A 21,986-nucleotide genomic window follows, 5' to 3' on the forward strand; every position below is an offset into this window, starting at 1 on the left:
CCCCCTAGTTCTATGCCTGAGCGTTGTTTTGTATCCCTTAGTCTGTCTATGCAAATGGTCCCCTAGTGTTTCCTGCTCCCAGTGTTCCTATTCCCGTCCCGTACCTGTATCCCGATCTAGTGCCGTGCTTGCTATTGTCGTGCTGTGCTGGATACCACACTTGCCTGCTTCTCCACGCCCGACGTCCACCCGCTGCCTAGTTCCTGCCAAGCTACTGTCCGTGCTGCCACAGGTACCCTATATACCATAGACTGTGACCTGCGCCCTGTTGGCCAGCTGCCCTACCGCCAAGGCGGTACGGCCCAGTGGGCCCACAGACCCTTTGTGACACAGTGCCTCTTCATTCTAAAGATTTCACTCTCTATCCTGCGATTGGGTGCCAGGAAGAGCGCTGCACCTGCTAATTCCATGCCGATATCTGTATCAGAGCAGGGTTCAGAGGTCACGAGATCACAGACTTCACCAATGTAATCTTCTCACATGTATTTATAACATACCAGAAGATTATTTTCACTGGATTTCCCTTTTAAGCTCAATATTTTAAACAGAGAATCAGGTCATATATGGGAGATCAAGCACATTCATCAATCAGAAGAGCTCAATATTGCCTGAGGAGATTTGGCAACAATGATCAAAATCTCTGAGAAAAAGTATGAACTGCACCCCCGCTGTGCTGGAGAATAAAAATAGAGGGGTAGTGGTGTGTGTGTGTGTGTGTGTGTGTGTGTGTGTGTGTGTGTGTGTGTGTGTGTGTGTGTGTGTGGGGTCATAAAACAGTACATGTCTCACTGATAAAACATACAGAAAAGAAGAAGTATAAAAATACATGAGGACCACTACATACAGCACTGAGGAAAATGCACCGATATTTATTCTGATACCAGTTTGGATACAGGTTATTAATTTGTCTCCGTAACGATAGACTCAATTTTAGTTAATTCGTACAGTTGTTATGACAATAGAATAAGGCACAAGCACTGGTACACTCTTCTCTACACTCCTAGCAGCTCATGTTGTGAAAATTTTAAGAATTACTTAAATTCTGAGCAGATTTCACATCATCAAAAAATATTGTCCTTTAAAAAAGTAATTTATATTTTACACTAAAAAACTCAAATAGACTAAATGGCAGCTCCATAATATAATATAATATAATATAATATAATATAATATAATAGAAAATGTGCTCCTTCTTTTGCAGGGGTGACCCAGTAATAACATGCAGGCAAATGAAAATTGAACAGACATCTTAGAAATTCAGAAGATGGAGGTCTATACTCCGTTCAATACAGATGGGTCTGTAGAAAAGTATCAAAGAATCTTAAATTTCAAGGCAGCCCTGAATAATTTTAATGGGGTCACACTCACAAATATAGGGAACAATTTCAATAACAATATTATATTAAGGGGGTAGTAGTTGAAAATGTTTCTAATATCGTCTGAAAGGTTCACAAAGGGTTAAACTACTAAACCAAATACTGCCAGTCTCTTTTTACTGTATATTCACAATTGAAAAGTCAAGTGTTCAAGGTCAGTGTCTTATCCTATAACGTGATCGGTTATAAGAGGAATACACATAAGCCAATGGAAGACTCGGCCAAAGATCAGATATAAAATTCTTCCTCTTCGAAGGTCTCAGCCTCTGCCGGATGCTTGATGATCTCAATGTTATTATGGTAATGACCTTCAATGTCCTTCTGGGATTCTGTCAGGGAATTAGAGTCAGAAACAACGGGAAACACTGAAGATACCAAAGAGCAAGATATTTCAGAAACAGAATTAAATGACTCATGTGAAAGCTCACAGAGCTTATTCCTTGAAGATGGTTTCTCATGATTAGATTCTCCGGGTGAAGGGAGGGAAGCTTCTAAGTCACTAGAGAGTCCATCTAGAGGTGAATAAGCCGACACAACGGAGAGGTCTGAACTTGAAAGCTTCATTCCCGTGTCCACATCTGTCTCTTGTGCCCCCTCCAGCTCATCAATGTTGATCCTTGGACTGCTCCTCCAAACCGATGAAGGAAGCTCTTGAAGGTCATGCTGATAAAAATGAGCGGGCTCGCTGAAAGGGAAAGACTCACATGATGGGAAAGAGTTCTGCGTTGGGAGACATACCAAAGATTTGCTTCTTTGAAACCATTGCGGGATGCTGCTCGAAGAACTTGGGGTAATGTCTACTGAGTTTTTAGAGGCGTTTTGATTAAACTTTACAAGTCCTGGAACTTTTCCATTGCTCAGGTGCGTCATGTTTTTGTCATATTTGTTCTTGCGACTGTGAGGAACCATGCTTATACGTGGTGTCGTCCCAGCTAAGTTTCGCGATAAATACCTTTGATGTTTCCAGATTGATTTTCTGGTCAAGCGATGAACCTGCTACAAGAGAATACTGGTTAGAGATTTATTCTAAGTGTGCAATGCAATGAGATACTGAATAATACATGGGAAATAATAGAAATGCCAGATCTGTACACTGATAATCACATTTTACTAACAGGATAATAACGGTTCTATAGGAGGTGGTAGCAGTAATATTCCATAGCGTTGTGCAAAGATAATCCTCCATCTTTGTACCCAGTGGCGCTCTCAATCTAATTCTGCTATTTCAGAAACCCACACTGGGGCCAATATCAAATAAAAAGTATGTTCAGTATGTTTTTGGTGAGTGGAAGGAAAACCTCTAAGAACAAGGAGAACTAACCCTGCATTGTAAGCCTGACTGTTTGGATCTGAAATTAGTGCCCTGGTGCTGCAAGGCAACAGGGTTAACTAATGAACCACCAATGCCCAATGACTTGGATTTGGTAGCAAATATAAATGGTCAGATCCTTAAAGGGAAGGTGTCATGAAATATTTTTTTTTATCATATTGCTTTTAATATGATATTAACATAAATTGTATTTATTTGTGTTCTTATGTTCTACTTTTTAATTTGTTCTTACTTTTACTTTTCTATGGGGGCTGCCATTTTTTTTTCATCTCTGTAGGTGTCCATTCTCTGAAGCGTACGCCGTCTGTGTGGGAACGGCGCATGCGCCGCTCCCACACAGACCAAAACAAAGCTCATTCGCAGAGCGAAATCCGGCGCCATTTTCATGTGGACCGGAAGCCGCAGTCGGACAGTCAGATGACGAATTCCGGCAGCGGCTTCCGGCCATATGTTCAAGGAAGCGAAGGCGAAAGGAATAGGAGCGGAGGCGACAGGAGAAGGTAATTTATGTTCGTGTGATACTGTCTGCTGAGCACTGTATCTAATCCTCCTACACTGTGCAGTCGCTCAGAAAATGGCGGCACACAGTGTCGGAGGTTTGAAGACATTCAAACCCCTCTTTCTCCTGGCACTAGCCAGAATAAGGGAGGGGGATTGTGTGAGGACACTAGAGAGAGTGTGTGTATCCCAAATTTGCAGCATAAAGCAATGAGGTTGCTTTACCACATTGACCATGCTGCAATTTTGGGAACTGCTCCCTCTAGTGGCCAGCACATGGAAATATTATAAATTAGAATCTAATTTATAATATTTCCTGATTTTGAAAAAATTACAAAAATTAAAACAATGTGTAATCACTTAAGTAATAATTGTTTAACTATAAAAAATTTCTAGCGACACATTCCCTTTAATGTCGCTCTATCCCGAAAATATGTACAGCTCGAGAGCTATTAATTAATAAGTATTCATTTTGGCTAGCAGGGTATTACATGGGGAATACTATATTCATATGGACATTATGGAGCAGATTTATGAGTAATGTTGCAAGTGCTTGAGTTATGAAAGAACTGTCCCTCTTTACACTAACATTATGGGCCCAAGCTTTGCTCCAGCTCTGACTTGTTCTACGTGGGCTCTGTATTTATAACACAACATTCTGTTTTTAGAGAGAATTTATAATTAGACATTGCTTAAAAAAAACAAAAAACGCGCAGAAATTTGACAAACAAGCCATGCCCATATCCTCATTCCTTAGGCCTCATGCACACGAACGTAAAAACGCCCGTAATTACGGGCCCATAGACTTCTATTGGCCACGGGTACCTCCCCGTATGCTTACGGGAAGGTGCCCGTGCCGTTGAAAAATATAGAACATGTCCTATTTCTGGAACGGGCAGGCCCATAGAAGTCTATGGGGCTCCCGTAATTACGGGTGACTACGTGTGAGCACCCGTAATTACAGGAGCGTTGCTAGGCGACGTCAGTGGATAGTCACTGTCCAGGGTGCTGAAAGAGTTAAACGATCGGCAGTAACTCTTTCAGCACCCGGGACAGTGACTACCGATCCCAATATAGATCAACGTGTAAAAAAAAATAGAAGTTCATACTTACCCAGAACACCCCTCTGATTCTTCCTCCAGTCCGGCCTCCCGGGATGACGTTTCAGCCCATGTGACCGCTGCAGCCAATCACAGGCTGCAGCGGTCACATGGACTGACGCGTCATCCAGGGAGGTCGGGCTGGATGTTGAAAGAGGGACGCGTCACCAAGACAACGGCCGGGTAAGTATGAATTTCTTTTACTTTTACTGCGGAAAGGGCTGCCCCTTCTCTCTATCCTGCACTGATAGAGAGAAGAGGCCGCCGATTAGTGCAGTGCAATTTTGCAGTGAAAACGTGCCCATAAATACGGGTGGAATACGGGTGACACCGGACCCGTATTTACGGGCACGGGTCCGTAAATACTGGTGCAATACGGGTCGAATACGTGTGACCAAGGACCCGTATTTACGCCAGTATTTACGGGAGGAAAAAAATACGTTCGTGTGCATGAGGCCTTATAAAGGAGAAATGTTAGAAACCTCAAAAACTTTGCAACTGTTTGAAAATTGTCACAAGTAATGTGCACCATATTTATCATAGACCTCTGCCTCGTGTATGTATAATTTATAGGAGTAGGAGACAAAAAGTCCCATTTTGCATACAATGTAATCTTTACACAGCGGGATAAATCACCCAAATACATGTTATATTCCGTTTAAAACTGTATTCCCTCAACCAAATTGATAAAATGCAAAAATGAGCGCTGGAATCTAAATTGGTTAATATTGACAACTGATCCAGTTTTTCTTTGCCCAATTTTTTTTTATAAATTGTGTGATAGCAGAAATTTACCAGTAGATGGTGCTGTGCAGCAGTTTCAGAGTGTTACTACTACGGCTGGTGTGGTTGTCATGCGTTATATTAAATATGACCATAGCAGCAATATCTATCATCTGTCCATCTTTTTTTGTCTACATATCTCTGCTGTAAAATGACCTCTCTACAAAACAAAAAAAAGCATTTCATGCTAATTTAAGGGATTGTGGGAAGAGATTTACATAAATTTTATATGTGAAATCACAAAATTCTTTGCAAATCTATGCATTTTTAAGTTACTGTATGAGCAAACAGGCATCTGTATTTGGCGGCTTCAGGATAAGCAGCAATTGTGGAAATAGTCCTACTACGGTGTGATCAGAAGCTCCTAACTGTATATTAGGCCTTTTTTTACACCAAATTTTGCAATCCATACTTTTATATCAAAGCCTCACCTTCAAGCAACTTGAAGATCACTTTTAGTTAAAGGCTATGGACACCTTTGTACTGATATATTTTTTTTATTGTTCATTTGCCTCCAAAATGCAAAATTAAGCAACTTTCTAAATAGTCTTCATTAAAAATGTCCAACCATTTGGCTGCTGTAGAGTGTAATTCCTGTAGACGGCTGGTCTCCTGCAAAATCTAACTCAAATCATTAAGTCGGAACTGCTCTCCCGCTCTCTTCTCTCAGTGTTAGAGATGGAAGTGGGTGTTGTACACAGCAGGTCAGAGTATATAGAAAGCATCTTGATCGTCTGTGTGCTCTCCTCTCTACCTACACTATGATTTTAACAGCTTATGTGATCTGCCCTCCCTGAAGACTTGGAATCTTTCCCCCCTCTCCACGCTCTGATCTGCCACACTCTGATTTCTTCGGTGATCACCTTTACACCAGCCATTGCTCCTGTTGCCGGCTACAATTAAGTCTCCTAAAGTCTTATACTGTCCTAAGTCTACTGATTCGCCTCGATTGTTACTTCTGGACAATCCCTTTTGCACTTGTCCCCCCCCCCAGCCATCACCTTTTGTACACCCGCTAGGAACTTCCCCATTATTTCATTTTAGGCCCAATAATGCTTTTCATGCAAAGACTCACAGTCTGTCCTTAGTGAAACAACTGTGCTCTACGGAGTTCTATTGTTTACACTGATGGATTGATTTAATCTTCCAATGCTCTGGTCTATTAGGTAAGCATGTCCTAAAAGGTCAAGTGATGAAGGTTGCCCAAAAGTTAGTAACTTCGGTAAGTATTTAATTTTTACCATGTAAAGTATGGCTTTCTTTTCTACAAAACCTCCACCCACCTACAAAAAATAACATTTTAGAATGAGATTTGCGTTGCTATATTTGTTAACAGTCTACAAAACCTTACAATACTCAGTCACTTACAGGGTATGACTTTTATGCTTACTATGAAAATGAATTCTTCTTCCAAGTAGTGGGCTGTCAATATATTTAGCACATTTTAGATATCCTCTGAATCTGGAGGGTAATTTTTATACCAGGCCTCGTAAAAATGTAAACTATTTTCCAAATAATACACTCAACAGGTGGGTTTATCATATTTTACAAAGTAGCTGTGAGTGAAATATGTGCAATATCCACATCTATTTTTAGAATTGAGGGGGGGCCTTAAAAGCTAATTTCCATAAAACAATCATCAATAAGCATTACCAAGGTTTTCCCTTAAATGACCCTGCACCGACTACTACTTTAATGGTTTTAGAGATTATTTTTGTATCCATCAGATCTGATTGTTAACTGACCATATACACAAGGTAAATGTAGGTCGAAAAGGACGATTTCCGCTCATTCGTCTAACCCTCATATATAAATTTGTCCGATTCTTTCATCCAAGAGACCAACTATTGACTAATATATCCTGCCTCCGAGGTGGTAAAAAACTAGATCTGATGATGTTAGTAGGTAATGCCTGTAGTGTTACCGGGCAGAACTGCCCAACAGAATGGTTGAAGATCTGTGGATAATATTACACATATTAATTATCACCATGAATAAACTACTTTTGGTTGCTATGTATATATTCTGCTTTACTTATACAAACGTACACAGCATGGCCCAAAAAAATTTCTTGTATCTGGTACGTGTCATCAAAATATAATGTGCTCAGGGTCCTCCATATAAAAACAGAGCCTAATCAGAAATCTAGATATTCAAGCCTAGTTTTCAATAAACATTGTCACTTGCCAATATAAATGAAGAGGAAGGTATGGAATTCTTGGACAGATTTATCACTCCATAGCCTTAACATCCTTGCACTGAACTTATCTGGTGCTTTCCATAGACGATCTGTACATTTAGCTTTATATAGTTTTAAATCTCAGACAAACTTTGATGGATATCACCAGATTCAAAACCAGGACCATGTGAAAGGATCCATATATACCTGTAAAAGTATTTTATTGCCATCATGATCTTCTGTCTGCCATCTGCCTTCACTTATTGGGCTGCACTGGTTGGGCAACAGGGGAACAAGCTGTCCAAAATCGTTCACTCTAAACTCCAGTAAAGAGGAGTCCAGGGGCACAGGAGTTTGGCCCTTAAGAAGTCTCTTTAAAGAAAATTCTATATCTATGTCCATATTGGAATAAATTGGAAATACGCAAAAATCTGCCTTTTTCTTCCAGACTGATTTTTTCAGTACGAGTTCATACATTTTCATCATGTCAGTAAAGTTCTCGTAGCTGCAATATATAGTAAAGCGGATAATTTCCTTCCCATAATGCACCTGTCTGATGGCCCACAGTGGAGTTCCATTTGCCAAGGTAAAAAAGTCTTGGTTACATGGCATATAAGGGAGAAATTTGCCATGTACACGCTCTGTGTGATGGAATTGCCAAGGAGGTTTTTGGAAACATTCGTGAAGATGCAAGATCTGATCTTCTCCATATTCCTCTTGCAAAAACAAAATAACTGCAAGAGCGGGTTGAGAGGTAAAGCCCTGTTTTAGCTTCTTCTTCTTCTTGGAAATCCTTCTTTCAGAAACACGGAACAACTGCAGGTCAGGGTGGATCCATGCCAGGATTTTGTCAATAGCTCCTTGGAGACATCTGGATTCACTGGGGTCTGCAATAATATGGATGCTGACAAGGAATGGATCTTGCCCATCATCAACAGAGAGCTCACCTAGTAAGACAAATGAGTGAGAGATATTATTAGATCTGTTTAACATTGGCGATATGTTAAAGAACTTCATAGATAATTTTAAAAGGAGGTATAGAAGGTTAGCTCATAAAAAGTGAACATTAACCATTGCTTTGTGCATTTGTCTGCAATATTCCTACCACAACAATGTACATTATACACTACAGTAGTGGTACTTAGGTTTTGCTTTCCTAGAGCTTTACAGTAATATCTGGTATCAACAAAATAAAGCTATAATTTTATGTACGTATATAGTACTGTGCAAAAGTTTTAGGCAGTTGTGAAAAAATGCTGCAAAATAAAATTGCTATAATTTTTTTTTTTTTAAAATAGAAGTTAGTTTTTTTTAATCAATTAACAAAATGTGACGTGAATGAACAGTGGCAGATTGGAGTTCCTCGGTTCAGCCTTAGTCTGTTGCAGGCCCCTAAACACCAGGGGGAGGGGGGGGGGGGTGTTATGGCAGCAGCAAATCTTAAATTCTACTATTTGGCTTCTCAACTGGTGATTGCACGTTGGTGGATAAATAAAGATCTCAGTAATGCAGCCACTGCACTGGCAGGTGCAATTATGACCTCTTCTGAAAGTCTGACTAACTTCAAGTTGCGTACCTCTGCCGCTTCGGACGGTGGCTTGGAGGACTGCACACGCTCTTTTGCAGGTTAATACGGTCCCCTCATACTAACCTCGGACTCCCCTATGGAATAATCCTTTGTTGCCTCATCTTGAATCACTGCCGGGAGCGGGGATGTGGTCGGGGGCAGGGGTCAAATTCCTGATTCAGGTATTCACTGTGGAGTCTGGCTTTGTATCCTTCTCCGGACTTAAGGATAGATTTAACATTTCAGAGAAAGTTTTTTTTCACTATCTGCAGCTACGGCATGCTTGTTGTGCCCAATTTGGCTCTATGTCACCTCCGGTGGTTTTCTCTAGGCTAGAAGACCTTCTTGGGGCTCCTGATCTCTCTAAGGTCCTCACCCAAGTATACACCTTCCTGACAACCCTGGGTGCTAGACCCTTTGATAAGGCGTATCTGCAATGGAGGTGCGATGTTCCCAACTTGACAGAGGGTGACTGGCGGTAGGTGGAATCCTCTTTATTTGATTCGGTGGTCAGTGCATGGGACTTTCTCATACAGTCTCGGTTCCTGCATAGGATTTATTACACGCCAGTTAGGCTTAAGAGGATGGGAGCATTGGCTTCGGATAGTTGTTTTCGATGGCACTCGGAGGGCGGTACCTTTCTACATTGTGTGTGGATGAGTCCTAGAATTGTCCCCTTTTGGTCAGAGGTGGTGGAATTTCTTCATATCCATGATGAGTTGCCGCGGCTTCTTACCCCTCAGATGTGCCTCTTGGGCATTAAGAATGAAGTTATTCATAATCACTATGATAAAATATTCTTTTGCTTTGTTCTTTTTTGTGCCCGGAAGATTACAATTATGGCTTGGAAGAATACAGACAGTCGAGCATACTGCAATGGCAGCAACTGGTGAATAAATATATTCCTATGTATAAAAAGTTGTACCTTAGCAGAAAATGTCCAGTTAAATTCGGGAAAATTTGGTCCAGGTGGTTAGAGACTCTTGACACTGCGGTTTAATGGTCAGTTGAGAGTGACGGAGATGTGTGTGTGTGGGGGGGGGGGGTGGAGATTCGGAGCACAAGGATGACTGTGAGTGAATGTTAGTTTTGATTCAGTCTGGCTTTCGGTGATGGTAAATATGTACATTTTGTTACGGTCATAAAATGCATATGCTCCGAGTTGACATATATGTGCTAATGCCTTTCTGAATGGCTTTCATTTTGTATTGTTTGTATATTGGTATGTCTTTTGTACAACAAAAGTTTTGAAAATAAAGCCTTTTAAAAAAAAAAAGTGAATGAACAGAAATTTAAATCAAATCAATATTTGGTGTGACCACACTTTGCCTTCAAAAAATCATCAGTTCTTCTAGGTACACATGCACACAGTTTTTGAAGGAACTCAGCAGGGAGGTTGTTCCAAACATGTTGGAGAACTAAACACAGATCTTCTGTGGATGTAGGCTTACTCAAATCCTTCTGTCTGTTCATGTAATCCCAGACAGGCTCGATATTGAGATCAGTGCTCTGTGGGGGCCATATAAATCACTTCCAGGGCTCCTTGCTCTTCTTTATGCTGAAGATTGTTCGTAATAACATTGGCTGTATGTTTGGGGTCGTTGTCCTGCTGCTGAATAAATTTGGAGCCAATCAGATGCCTCCATGATGGTATTGCATGATGGATAAGTATCCAACTGTATTTCTCAGCATTGAGGACACCATTAATCCTTTGCAAATCTCCAACTCCATTAGCTGAAATGCAACCCCAAACCCAGCCCTTTGGCAAACAAACTTCTGTTACAGCCAAATGTTTCAAATTTGGACTCATCAGTCCAAAGCACCTGCTGCCATTCTTCTGCACCCCAGTTTCTATGTTCTCGTGCATAATTGAGTCGCTTGGCCTTGTTTCCACATTGAAGATATGGCTTTTTGGCCATAACTCTTCCATCGAGACCACTTCTGGCCAGTCTTCTTCTAACAGTAGATGGATATACCTGGGTATCATTGGTTTCTGCCAGTTCCGAGTTGATGGCACTGCTGAACATCTTCCAATTTGGAAGGGAAGTAAGCATGATGTGTCTTTGATCTGCTGCACTAAGTTTCCTTCGCCAACCACTTAGTCTACAGTGCTCAACATTGCTATTTGCTTTGTGCTTCTTCAAAAGTGCTTGAACAGCACATCTGGAAACCCCAGTCTGCTTTGAAATTGTTGCCTAGGAGACATCTTGCTGATGCAGTATAACTACCTTGTGTCATGTTCCTGTGCTCAGTCTTCCCATGGTGGATCTGTAATAGGGATGCATTGAAACTTCGATACTGTTTCGATACCGTGCACCCTCAAATGGTTCCATACTGTTATTTCATGTATTTCGATACTAAGCTGTGCGGCCACACAGCTAAGTATAGTAATACATGAATGTTGTTAGAGCGGGGTTGCGGGCGCGTAATACAGCCATTGTCCGGCTCCTGAGTCCCGACAAGTGTGCGCGCGGTCAGCATGATGTGATGCGGCCGGCGCTGCCCTAATGAGCGGCGGCACTGAAGACCGAACATGGTGGACGCACTACAAAACACCCCCATGTTCTGTGTTCAGTGCATGCACAGCCGCTCATTAGTGCAGCGCCGGCCGCATCACCTAATGCTGACCGCGTGCACTTGTTGTCAGGAGCGGGGCAATGGCTGTATTACACAGCCACAGCCCCGCTCTAACGGCGGAGATCAGAGAAACCTCTCATCTCCGCCGCTATTCCCCTGAATGCTGCGATCAAAGCTGACCGCAGCATTTAAGGAGAAAATGAGAAGGGGGGATGCCCCTTGGATCGCATCACAGGAAATCCCTGTGACGCGATTGAGGGCATACCATATATGGGCAAACAGCCCAGGGTCCATTGAGGGACCCCAGGGATGTCTTACCATATTTCCTGTTAGGGCATACTTAGGTACATCCTAACAACTGCCTGTGTACTATCCGTACACAGGCTAATGTACTGGCATATAGATATATGCCAGTATATTAAAGTTTAAAAATAAAGTAAAAACATAAAGTGATGTTAAATTAAAAAAAATACATAAAATATACACATTCGGTATTGGCGCGGCCGTAATAACCTGCACAACATTTTTTTTGCGCCAGTTATGATGTGTACGCTGTGAAAAGATAAAATAAAAACTGCTTTCTTTAACTTGTTGTGAGGCACGAGGTGTGATGAATTTAACCTCCATGTGCCTCACATTAATAGTAATTAACCCCATCATGTACCTTACACATTAACCCATTATGACTGAGAAACATGATGGGGTTAATTACTATTAATGTGAGGCACATTCAAAATTCATCACACCTCGTGCCTCACATCAGAAAATGGAAGAACTTATTTTTTTTTATTACTGTTGGCAAAGTATCATTTTGGTATTGAAATCGCAATACTACACAAAGTATCGATATCGAAGTCCAAATTCTGGTATCGTGACAACCCTAATCTCTACCATGAAACTGTCCACAAGCTCATCTTTGTAGCAGAGTTGGGCTGTTTCTCACCCAGTTTTAAGCCTCCTACACAGCTGTTTATGTTACAGTTAATGACTGTTTCAACCTACATATGAAAATGATGATCATTATCAGTTGTTTGGTATAATTGGTTAATTATACACTTGATTATAATCCTCGAAAATCCATGACTTTGTGCAAGTGTACATAGAAGAATTGATGCGGCTTTGAAGGCAAAGGGAGGTCACACCAAATATTGATTTCATTTTGAGTTCTTTTCTGTTCATTCACTTAGTTTGTTTTTTTATCAATTAAAAAAAATACAATTAGCACTTCTATTTTTGAAAGCATTCTTACATTACAGCATTTTTCCACAACTACTAATTTTATTATACTGTGCAAAGTTTTTAGGCATACTCACAATTGTTAATTGCAGAAATGAAAAACAAAAAAATTAAGAAGACTCTTGCATACTATTTTTTTAAAAATTCCTTCAGAAGAAGAACGTTTGCTTGCTAAGCAGCAGTCTGAATATGTGACACTGCTCATACACATTAAATGAAAGTCAAAACCTATTGATTACGGCAGGACCGTCTGACGTCTAATGAGTATGTGGGTGTCCCGATTCTCAACATGTAGATGTCAACATGACCGATAATTTGTTCAGGCGGGAAATAAGTCGCTGCCAGACCCCTCAGCTTATTGCTCTCTCCTCATTAAAAACACATGTGCGCCCAGCCAAGCCGAGCAAGCATGTGTATAGGGAGTTGGGGGAAAAAAGCGGTCGGCCGAACAAGCGTTCGGCCAACAGCTTTAGGGTCATTGCTTATCAATAAGCCACAGAACCTGTTTGGGGAAATCACAGTCTTACACAATCCGTGGATATTCCCTTGCGATGCTTGTTAGAATAATGAATGGCTGATGTTGCATATTTATAAAACAGCTACTAGCGCTTTAGAGCAATAGTGGTCTAGAGTGAAAGATGGCTGCAAGTCCGCATTGTTAGGGTGTGGATTGTGTGGCAGTGTAGAAGGTGGCTAAGGGAAGACTGGCAGGGTGTTCTTTAAATAGCCAAGGACTAATACATAATAAGATATAGTCATAATAATCTAATTGTTCTGGCAGCGGTTTGTCATATTAGGAATGTGGAATTACACTGGCAAACTTGCCATATAGAAATTGACTTGTTTGACTCAAACAGGTTACATGCAGCAAAAATAAAATAATGAAATTTATTTTCCGTCTGGACCAGCAAAGACTGAATGCGCTTGACTCCTTCAAGTCACCTGCCTTCAATATAACTCAGTTTAAAAAATTTAATAACATTTAATGCATCACTACTTTATTTTGTTATATATTACTAATAAAACAAGGAAGCCAGCACAGAAACTTAGTACGATGAATCCCATGGCCATTTTATGTACTTCCCCCTAATAAGGCGACGAGGAACTAAGAGTGGCAATTAATGGGATGGCCAAATAAAATGCGGAACTTTTAACTTGGCAGCAGAATCACTTTGCATGGTGGGGAAGATCGGGGCTGCCAACCTGCAGCAAGGTCAGAGAAGGGCAAACTGATAATTGGGCCACTGAACCACAAATCAATGTATATATGTCAGCATACAGGGTTATGTATGTATTATTTCTGAGGAGTGGGCACCAAACTGAATCTTTGCACCAGTAAGAATATATACAATATCCCAAGTCCAAACCTTTAAATCCCTCCTAAAAATTTGTGGAAATATCATTACCATTAGGTCAATCTGGTGCCTTCAGATCATTGAGAGGTCTTAAATGTGAGTTCTGTATTTGTAGACAAGGTAATCTCATTCCACCATCCCACTCGCCTGTCCTTGGCTGTGATCAGTGATGAACTAATTAAAAGTCAGAACAAGGATAGAATCGGGAGCTTTGTGAGATCAGTCACCAGAATTAGTATTCAGAGGGAACATCTGATGGTGTCATCGGGACTAGATGGTAAAACAAATAGCTTCAGAAGACCACCGGAGAACTGTACAAAGCCATCGTGAGGAGCTAGAGTTACATAGACAGCAGAGAAAATCTGCTTTTGTTGAGCAGTAGAAAAGCTAAAACTTGTGCCAAGAAAAATAAGTGGCATAGCTAAATCAGCTTGTTAAGGAAAGTCCTGTATACTTCACAATATCACAGAAGCTCCTCTTCGGTTTTATTCTCCTACTTTCAATTAAGTGACTTCTCTGCTTTTTTGGGTAGACAAGGTAGAGGCACAGAGCCTCATGTCATGTACACTGGATGTTGTCAAATTTGTTGTTGATGGGAAATCTTTGAAATCTGCTCACATGAAGCTTTGTGTTGACTTTTCAACACATCTGCAGAACAAGATTATAGGCAACAAAGAAAATTAATCGAAACCTGCAACGTGGTGGTCGGAGCAATAATGTTGGTGTCTATAGTGTTGATGTGAAATGTGTTCGGACAGTGTTTTTGGAGATACTTGATAGTGACTGGCTGTTATCTCATCCATTGTAGCGGTGAGGAGAGATTAACAAGCATTTGCTCGATGCAATGGTAACATTTTTTGTTGTATTTAAAACGTATTTTTTATAAGACGCATCTCCAATTATAGCAAAACAAATCTGTGGTTTTATCAAATGCAAATATTGAAAATGGAACTAAAGTTTTGACTTATAGTCTGGAATTAATTTTGTCAATGCCTACCCTAAAAGGATTGACCGCTTTGGACAATCCCATTTGTTATAAGGTTCCACCAAAAATCCCATATCGGACCCCCATTGATCAGCCCATGACACACCCCGCAATCAGCTGTAATCTGTGGAGGAACCTAGCAGTAAGTGATCAGTGCCACAGTAGGAAACATGAACCAATATGCAGTACCTGTTTAAATCAATGGGCCATCCATGTAATGCACAGATACGCCCACACTTCTCAGGTTAATAGACAAGGGCGTAGCTATAAGGGGTGCATCGTAAGCAGTTGTACCCCAGCCTTGGTTCCATAAGGATCCCAAAGGTTACTCTGTCCCATAAGAAAACACCAGTATTATAAATGTGGAACTACACTTCTTTTTTTTCTCACAGATCCAAACGTATACCTATGTCATGTCCGTGGCTGTGGGCTGTCAGCTCCGTTCCTCCCCTGACAGCCGCAGCCACGAGTCGTCGAGCGCTGGCCCCAGCCTCCTCCTCAGGAGAAGCCAGCGCTCGCGTCTACTCACCAATGCTGCATCCCATAGGGTGCGCGCGCATGCTCGTGCCCGCTCTTAAAGGGGCAGCGCGCTCACCGGACCTCGCTCCTGACCTCTGAGTACTCTGGACTATAAGAGGGGTCCAGCCCCCTAGTTCTATACCTGAGCTTTGTTGTTGTATCCATAGTCTATCTTGCAAATGGCCCCTAGTGTTTCCTGCTCCTGTTTCCTGTATCCTGAATCTAGTGTTGTGCTTGCTGTAGCCATGCTGTATTCTACGCCTGACCTGTCTCTCCACACCTGTCGTCCACCTGCTGCCAAGTTCCTGCCTAGCCTGCCTCGCTACTATCTGAGCTGCCATAGGTACCCTATACGAACTATAGACTTTGACCTGCGTCCTGTTGGCCAGCTGCTTTACCGCCAAGACGGTACGGCCCAGTGGGTCCACGAACCCCTCATGACAACCTATATGTTTAAATCCATTGGCCATTGACTTCTATTATAAGGATTCTTTAGCGTAGTCCTAGTTTTTAATAACCTCAAGAAAAAGGTATCTAGACACGTTATATCGCAAACACTGACTTAGGAAATGAGTTAGAGGACATTAAAGCAGAACAACTAACAGCCTTTCCGTCTCTTTGATTAATACTATAGATGGGAACCGGTAAAAAGATTGATGGAATACTTCTATGTAACATCAAAGAATGAAGCCGCCCTCCACTTCCTCAGGATACATCCATCCATTGCCACAGCCTTTAAATGGCTTTTCAATAAAGTTTCCTTAAAGTGATGACCAAAAGCAACTCTTAAAGTTACAATATGAATGATATAGACTATAAACATCTGTTTTTAATATTGAAATATATTTTCTATATAACACAAAAGCTGCTACGCAGCACACTGGGGAATGATTTAGTGGCTCAATAGGATTTGCATGATGAAGACTAAAATAGGATTTGGTATGAATGGTCCACAGTGAAGAAAAATCTATCAGAGTAACCATTTATTTGGCAGTAGAGAGTCTTTTTATAATGGACACAAATGTAAACAGGGGAAAAGAATACACTCGTGGATTTTATTAAGGACAAATGTTAAATTACTTTTCACCTACAAAACAAAATATATCCTGTGGAATATTTAAAACATATTTAAAGTTATTTGTTCAAATGATTCTTGTATAAATTTGCCTCAATGGAAGCATTTTTTTTGCCAGGAAGTGTTCTCCAAGAGCAAATTTGGACACTTCCTGGCAAAAAAATGCTTTCCCTGAGGCAAATTTTTACAAGAATCCTTTGAACAAATATATATGAATATATATGCGCATGCTTGGTGAATGTGACCAAAGACCTAGTTGCATTATGCTCAAACTGGCTAACTGTAGTTGCAACTTCCGGTCCCTAAATTACAGAAGGTAGAGCAGCTCCTCAGCACAAATAGCTGTTCTAACTGAAAGCCTGTGCATTGTAAGAGAACAGAAACATTCATGAGCGCATGTAAGTTGTATTGTTTAAACAGATTTACTATAATTTCCAGCCATACTTTTTCGTTCGGGCTAGCAGTTTATTCTTCAGACAGGTCCTTCAAAAACCCTATGTCTTTCTAGTGTTGAACAATATCTAATACTCCTTGCCCCTGGGTTTGGGGCCAGTAGCCATCTTTCCCTGCAAAAGTTAAAGAGGCAGAAGACCTGGTGGCACATCAAGAATGTGTATCCCGCACACTTCTGTAGCACAGTAGGTGGCCACACTGGTCTCCACAAGACGGGAGAGATCTAGCATTGCCAAGGGTGTATGTACTATGGAGGCAGCCAATGCGCCTGCTGTGGGGCCTCTACAGAGCCCATTCTAGGTTGTTATCATTCCCCATTTTTTTTTTTTTTAACTCATTTTATTGAAAAAATACAGTGCACAAGGTATGATAAACATAACATTTTGGGTGACATGCAAGAAACCCATTATTTCAATGTAACATAACCATACAAACAACAACATCGATCTCCGTTACACAGTGAGAATAAGATTTGGTACATCCGTTTCCGGTATGTTACTGAGTATAACCATTACATTTATAGGAACAAAAGCAATGCAAATATATACAACTCTGTTATAGATAGTTGTACAATCCAGGACTGATCTCGTCCAACCCCCTATCGAACCTCCCCCCCCCCCAGTTAGGGCCCGCTACCCCGTCCCTGCTTACTCAATTAAACCCCCAGACTGTTTAGGGAGGACCTGAGGTCACCTACATTAAACGATGCAAGAGGCGATGAGCACCAACTACCCCACACTTCCAGAAATTTATACGGACATCCACGATTTTTGTATACTAGATTAGCGTAAGGTATTACTGAGTTGAGCAGTGATTTCCATTGTGGAACCGTTGGGTGAAGATCTCCCATCCAACGAAGTGCAATAGCCTTCCTGGCCATGAACATGGTCTCCCGTAAAAATATACCTTCATAGTGTGGGAGTTCGGTGGGAACAGACCCAACAAAGATAACCCCGGCTCACAGGGGACTCGTTTACCTGTTACTGATGAGAGAAAGTCTGTGACCCCTCTCCAGAATTTAGCAATTACCGGGCAGTGCCACACCATATGGTCAAAGTCTGCCCGACCATGCCGGCATCTTTTACAACTAGTGGAGGAAGATCTGCCCATATGCAATAACCTGGTAGGAGTTATATAACATCTATGGATAATATATAGCTGCGTCATTTTATTATTAGCCGCTGGTGAAACCGCAAGATGTGAAGACATTGCATTAAGCCAATCCTCCTCAGTCAGGTTCGGAATCAGCCCCTTCCATCTAAGTTCCACCGCACAACCCGCGTGTGCTAACCTTTGAGACAGCAGGAACGTGTAGACTACTGATATCAGGCCCTGCGGGCCTTGTGTTCGAAGCACCCCTATAAGGGGTAGGGAAGATATCAAAGTCTGAGCGTGTCTGAATTGGGCCCTGAGAACGTGGTGCAGCTGTACACATCTAAATGTATCCCTCTCTGGCAACTGGAATGTATCTTGTATCTCCCTTGCTGATAACGCGTGTCCATCTCCAGTACTCAAATGTTTCATTTGTGTCACCTCTAAACCCTCCCAGAATGCATGATCCTGAACTCCCAAAAAGTGAGGTAGCCCATGGTTGGACCACAGCGGCAACTCCGCTACCGTATCTTTAAATTTCAACGGTGATTTTGCAGGAGCCCACACCTGCTTCGCCAGTTTAATCAACGGTAGCGTATGCTTAGGGCTAAAATCATGTGGTTCTAAAACGGGCCATAAGTTAGGTACTCTTGAGAAAATATGCTAGATGATGTTCGGCATTGGGCAATGGATCATCCAACATCCACAGCCTAATATATCCAAGTTGACCTGCCAAATAGTACAAAAACACATCCGGTAGGGCCGCTCCCGCCCTCTGTTTGGGCCTCTGCAGAGTGTCTATTTTGAGCTTATGTCTATTCTTTCCCCAGATAAATGGAGTAAATATAGAGTTGACCAAATTAAAGAACTTTTTAGGAACCATTGTGTCCGCGTGTTCCAAGACATATAGCAATTTAGGTAGCACTACCATTTTAATTAGGTTAATTCTACCCGCCACTGATAAGGGGAGTGATTTCCAGACTGCAAATTTATCTTTCAAATATGAAAGTAGGGGGTACACATTTATATCGTATGAGTGTGAACTATCCCTAGATATCAAAACTCCCAGGTATTTAAAACTATGCACCACTTGTAGACCCTGAAAATGTGAGCCCCACCCACAATTGTTAGAATGGAGAGGCATGAGATAGGACTTACTCCAGTTAACATGCAGGCCCGAAAAACTGCTAAACACCTCCATCAATCTCATAGCCCTAGGTAATAAGGCATTTGGGTTGGCCAGGAACAGCAGCATATCGTCAGCGTAAAGTCCTATGCGGTCTTCTCGCGGTCCGATCCGAATGCCCTGAAAGGCCATATCTCTTCGAATCCCTATAGCCAGGGGCTCTATGGCAAGTGCGAACAATAGGGGGGACAATGGGCACCCCTGTCTCGTACCCCTATGAAGCAAAAAGGAGGGAACAAAATCCCATTAACCACTACCGAGGCTCGAGGCTCTTTATATATGATTGTAATCCATTTGATAAAGGTAGTCCCGAACCCAAATTTCCTGAGCACCTCACATAGGTATGTCCACTCTACAGAGTCAAATGCCTTGGCTGCATCCAAGGATGCCAGCGCCCAATCCTGCTGCTCCCACCACCCCATCTGAGTAACCACCTGAGCTCTACGAATACTATCCGAAGTGGATTTCCCTGGTATAAAACCGGTCTGATCAGAGTGTATGACATCATTGATGACCCGCGCTAGTCTATTGGCCATTAATTTAGTCAGTATCTTATAGTCTATGTTAAGCAGTGATATGGGGCGGTAAGAACCACAATCCTCTGGGTTCTTGCCTGGTTTTAGAATAACTACTATGGTAGCTTCTTTAATAGAATCCGCCAGGTCACCAGCCAATAAGCACGCCTCAAATAGAGAAAGAAGTTGGGCTGACATAACCTGTATTGAACATATACTTCCAGAGGAATCCCATCCGGGCCCAAGGCCTTACCCTTAGTCATATCCAATATACACTCAGAAATCTCCTCCACTGTGAAGGGGGACTCGAGTAACTCACACCCCTCCTCCGACAACTGTGGAAACTGCATGTCATCCAAATATTTCCCCAACTCTTCCATTGAGTGCCCAGCCCTAGACGTATATAAGTCCCTATAGAAGTCTGAAAATTGAGCCACTATCTCCTGGGAGGTATGGACCAAAACATTCTGAGCATTTCGAATATTCAACACTGGAGGAGACATGGTATTCTGTCTCACCACATGAGCCAAGAGTTTGCCGGATTGGTTACCCAATTCAAAAAAGGATTGGCCAGTGAAGAAGATTCTACGGTCCGCCTTCTCCTGCAGTACTAAAAGATAATCTCTCCCCACCGAGAGCCAAGCCTCCCTGTTTTGTGGGGAGGGATCACCCACAAACGCGGCCTCCAATTCTCCACACTTTCCCGCCAAATCCTTTTCCCTTTGGGCCGAGGAGCGCTTCACAAATGATATTGATGATTTCAGGCAGCCTCTCAAATACGCTTTCAGCGTATCCCATCGTAGTAACCCGTTCTGCTCCTGCCTATGTGCTTCAAGAAAGACATCTAGCTGATCTGGGATCCTATCGTTTGGTTTGATTAATTGGAGCCAAAACGGGTGAATTTTAAGGGCCCCCCTCCTACCCACCTCCGGTAGTGACATTTGCAGGAGAATCGGACTGTGATCAGAAATTGCTCTGGGGAGATGTTCAATGCTCTCCATAGAATCATATACAGAAGACGTGCGAAAAATTTTATCTATACGAGACAATGCATCAAATTGTGGTGTATGACATGTGAATTCACGAAGTCCCATATGACTAACTCTCCATAGAGCTACCCAGCCTATCTCCTCCATTAATGAGGCTAATGGGGAGACCCCTTGTCTTGCGTCACTCTCTCCCGTCAACAGGAACCGATCAATAGACTGATCCATTATAAGGTTCAGGTCTCCTAGGAGGATCACTCTGGCTTCTTGATATGCGGAAGCAAAGGAAACCGCCTCCCTAAGTAGTGCCAGAGACCCTGGCGGTGGGTTATATATCCCCATTACGACATAAGGTGTGGAATTAATGTTGGCGTAGACGAATACGTATCTCCCCTCAGGATCAATTCTGGTATGCATCACTTCCCACCTAAGAGTTCTATGTATTAATAGAGATACCCCTCTAGATGCAGAAGTTCTAACAGAGTGTCTACTCCACTGAATCCAGGGCTTACATAAAAACTGTACTGTGTCTGCTGTCAGATGTGTCTCCTGAAGACAAATTATATGTGGGTTCACTTTCTTAAGCACAGAGAAAATCATATTCCGTTTCCTTGGAGTCCCCATGCCCCTCACATTCCAGGACAAGAACTTAAGTGACGCCATACTTAGAAAACTCTCTATGTACTGATAACAGCCCTTCCCTCTCCCCCTCCCCCTCCCCCTCTCCCTAGGTAGTGCCATTCCCTGATATGCAGCTCTCAAAATGTAAGGTACTCGTTGTCTGACATAGTATAAAATAGAGATCAAAAACATGAACCACATAAAAACCCATTTTGCCAACAGGAGCTCAAGAGCTATATACCATATATGAAAGGGGTAGCTTCCACCGCTAAGAAAAATACACAGTGGAATCACAAATCAGACTGCGTACTCCAGCAGATTCCCCCCTATATTGTGCTTTACTGTGCCACAGAATTAGAGGAACAACAACCCGTTGGTCAGAATCCCCCTATTAACACTTCGGTAACCTACTACAATCACATATCGTAACAAGAGTAATATATGATCTGGAACCATTCTGAACTCCGGACCCCCTTATAGGCATATTACAGGAAGATAAAGCATTATGAAAGGAAACTTTAAACATTGTCTCCCCCATGTATAACCTCTCCCC

At 42.0% G+C, this 21,986-nt stretch overlaps 1 protein-coding gene across 3 annotated transcripts in view; it reads right to left on the minus strand.

Annotated features, from left to right (window-relative positions):
- Positions 1-843: 843 nt before the first annotated feature.
- Positions 844-21,986, minus strand: part of FAM124A (family with sequence similarity 124 member A) — a 74,746-nt gene continuing 53,603 nt past the window's right edge. For 2 of the 3 annotated variants that reach the window (XM_075850054.1, XM_075850051.1), the window contains exons 3-4: positions 7,474-8,213; positions 844-2,372 (exon numbers count right to left, since the gene is read on the minus strand). In XM_075850054.1, coding sequence (XP_075706169.1) covers positions 1,605-2,372; positions 7,474-8,213 — 1,508 coding nt within the window. In that variant the 3' untranslated portion in view covers positions 844-1,604. The remainder of the gene's footprint in view (positions 2,373-7,473; positions 8,214-21,986) is intronic. The other variant, XM_075850053.1, reaches the window with a different exon arrangement.

Source organism: Rhinoderma darwinii, chromosome 2 (assembly GCF_050947455.1).
Source record: "Rhinoderma darwinii isolate aRhiDar2 chromosome 2, aRhiDar2.hap1, whole genome shotgun sequence".
NCBI lineage: Eukaryota > Metazoa > Chordata > Amphibia > Anura > Rhinodermatidae > Rhinoderma > Rhinoderma darwinii.